Source organism: Etheostoma spectabile, chromosome 15, assembly GCF_008692095.1.
Source record: "Etheostoma spectabile isolate EspeVRDwgs_2016 chromosome 15, UIUC_Espe_1.0, whole genome shotgun sequence".
NCBI lineage: Eukaryota > Metazoa > Chordata > Actinopteri > Perciformes > Percidae > Etheostoma > Etheostoma spectabile.
The window spans coordinates 10,245,646-10,247,369 of NC_045747.1; the positions used below are offsets into that span (position 1 = coordinate 10,245,646).

At 37.1% G+C, this 1,724-nt stretch overlaps 1 protein-coding gene across 2 annotated transcripts in view; it reads left to right on the forward strand.

Moving 5' to 3' along the window:
• Positions 1–683: 683 nt before the first annotated feature.
• Positions 684–1,724, forward strand: part of LOC116703255 (immunoglobulin lambda-1 light chain) — a 4,144-nt gene continuing 3,103 nt past the window's right edge. Inside the window, exons 1-2 of one of the 2 annotated variants that reach the window (XM_032537889.1) lie at positions 684–870; positions 962–1,287. In XM_032537889.1, coding sequence (XP_032393780.1) covers positions 831–870; positions 962–1,287 — 366 coding nt within the window. In that variant the 5' untranslated portion in view covers positions 684–830. The remainder of the gene's footprint in view (positions 871–961; positions 1,288–1,724) is intronic. The other variant, XM_032537888.1, reaches the window with a different exon arrangement.

A 1,724-nucleotide genomic window follows, 5' to 3' on the forward strand; every position in this document is an offset into this window, starting at 1 on the left:
GAGAGAGAGAGAGAGAGAGAGAGAGAGAGAGAGAGAGAGAGAGAATAATCAGCACATTTGCAAATGAAACTCATCCTCTGTCAGTGAAGCATCACCTCTCTACTCCTCCATCTCATCATCCAGGATGCACCTGCAGCCCTCCTCTCATTATTTATAGATGTAATGTAAATGAAGAGGTCAGGTTTTAGCTCTCTGTACAATAAGAGGAAACGGTCTCTGACTGGATGACTGGAAACACACTGATAGATTAATTTATATCATTTAGTCAATCATAGACTATTAACTTCTTATGTGTGTGAAATGTGTACATGTCCACTGAGCTAACGCTTATATGTTGTAGTTGATGTTTTTGTCTTGTAAATTAGACACTGATGGATTAATTATTAACATGTTATCAATCACAGACAGTTTATTTTTTGTTTGAATAAATTATATTCACTTGTGCACTGTGGGCAAGATTATATGCAGCGATAGATTAAAAAAACCTTTAATTATAATTATGCGTTGAATTCTGTTATTTTCAAGTCCAACTAAAGCAAGTGGAAATACAGGTTTGACATACATTGAAATTTGAATGCTAGCATCCTTTTCATTTGAAACTAGACAATGTAGAAAATCCATTACATTTTCAGATCATGACTTGTTTTTTTTTGTTTTTTTTTTTGGGGGGGGTGGGGGTAGGCGATTAAAGCAAAGCAGTCATCTCAGTTTCCGTATTGTATTAAATTGATCCTCCAGCGCTTCCTCTCCTCATCCTCCAAACCCTCTCATCTGTCACCAGTAAGCTCACTTTCCAAGTCACAAGGCCATTCTCAGCACACACTGCCAACATGCTGGGGACACTCTGCACTCTCATCACTGCTCTAACATGTAAGGAAGGCTGACTTACTGCAGCTTTGACCTCATGTTGGATTCATCAGTCTGTGTTTCTCTTGACTCCATGTCGTCTTGTTGATTTCAGGTGTGAGTGGTGTGACCGTGGTGACACAGAAGCCTTCTGTCGTCACGGTGAGGAAAGGAGAGACAGCCACCATGGACTGTAACCTGGGGACGGTTACTAAAAGTGGTGCTCGCTGGTATAAACAGATTCCAGGAGGAGCTCCTCAGTATGTACTGAGGTTTTATCACAGCAATAGCTCTCCAACATATGGCTCTGGTTTCTCCTCTCCAAAGTTTACATCTAATCATCAGTCAACATCAGATTATCGTCTGATCATCAACAACATTGAGGAGGGAGACTCAGCAGTGTATTACTGTCAAACATGGGACAGCTCTGTTACAGAGTACGTATCACAGTGATTTACACTGTGACAATAACCTCCTCACAGATACTTCTGCTTTTTGAGTCTGTGATACATCTTGACTAGGAAAGCAAATTGCTCTCTTGCATACATAAAAAATATATTTTTAAATGTTTAAATCTTTTAATTGGATTCCCACATAAATCCATAGATCTATCTAAGTGGTCTATTATACATATGCATTATGCAATTTTTGCAAGTGAAATCAAGTAATAATCTATTACAATTTTGGAAAAATAATTGTTAAAGTAAATGTAAATGTATCTTACTATACAAACAAGATTCAAAGTTTGCAATGGCTTCTCATTCCCAGAATCTAATAAACCTTCAGAGATGTAGTGATCATTATGATATTTACACTGACAATAAGTCTTAATACAACTACCTTCATAATATTAATGATAATAATAATAATAATAATAA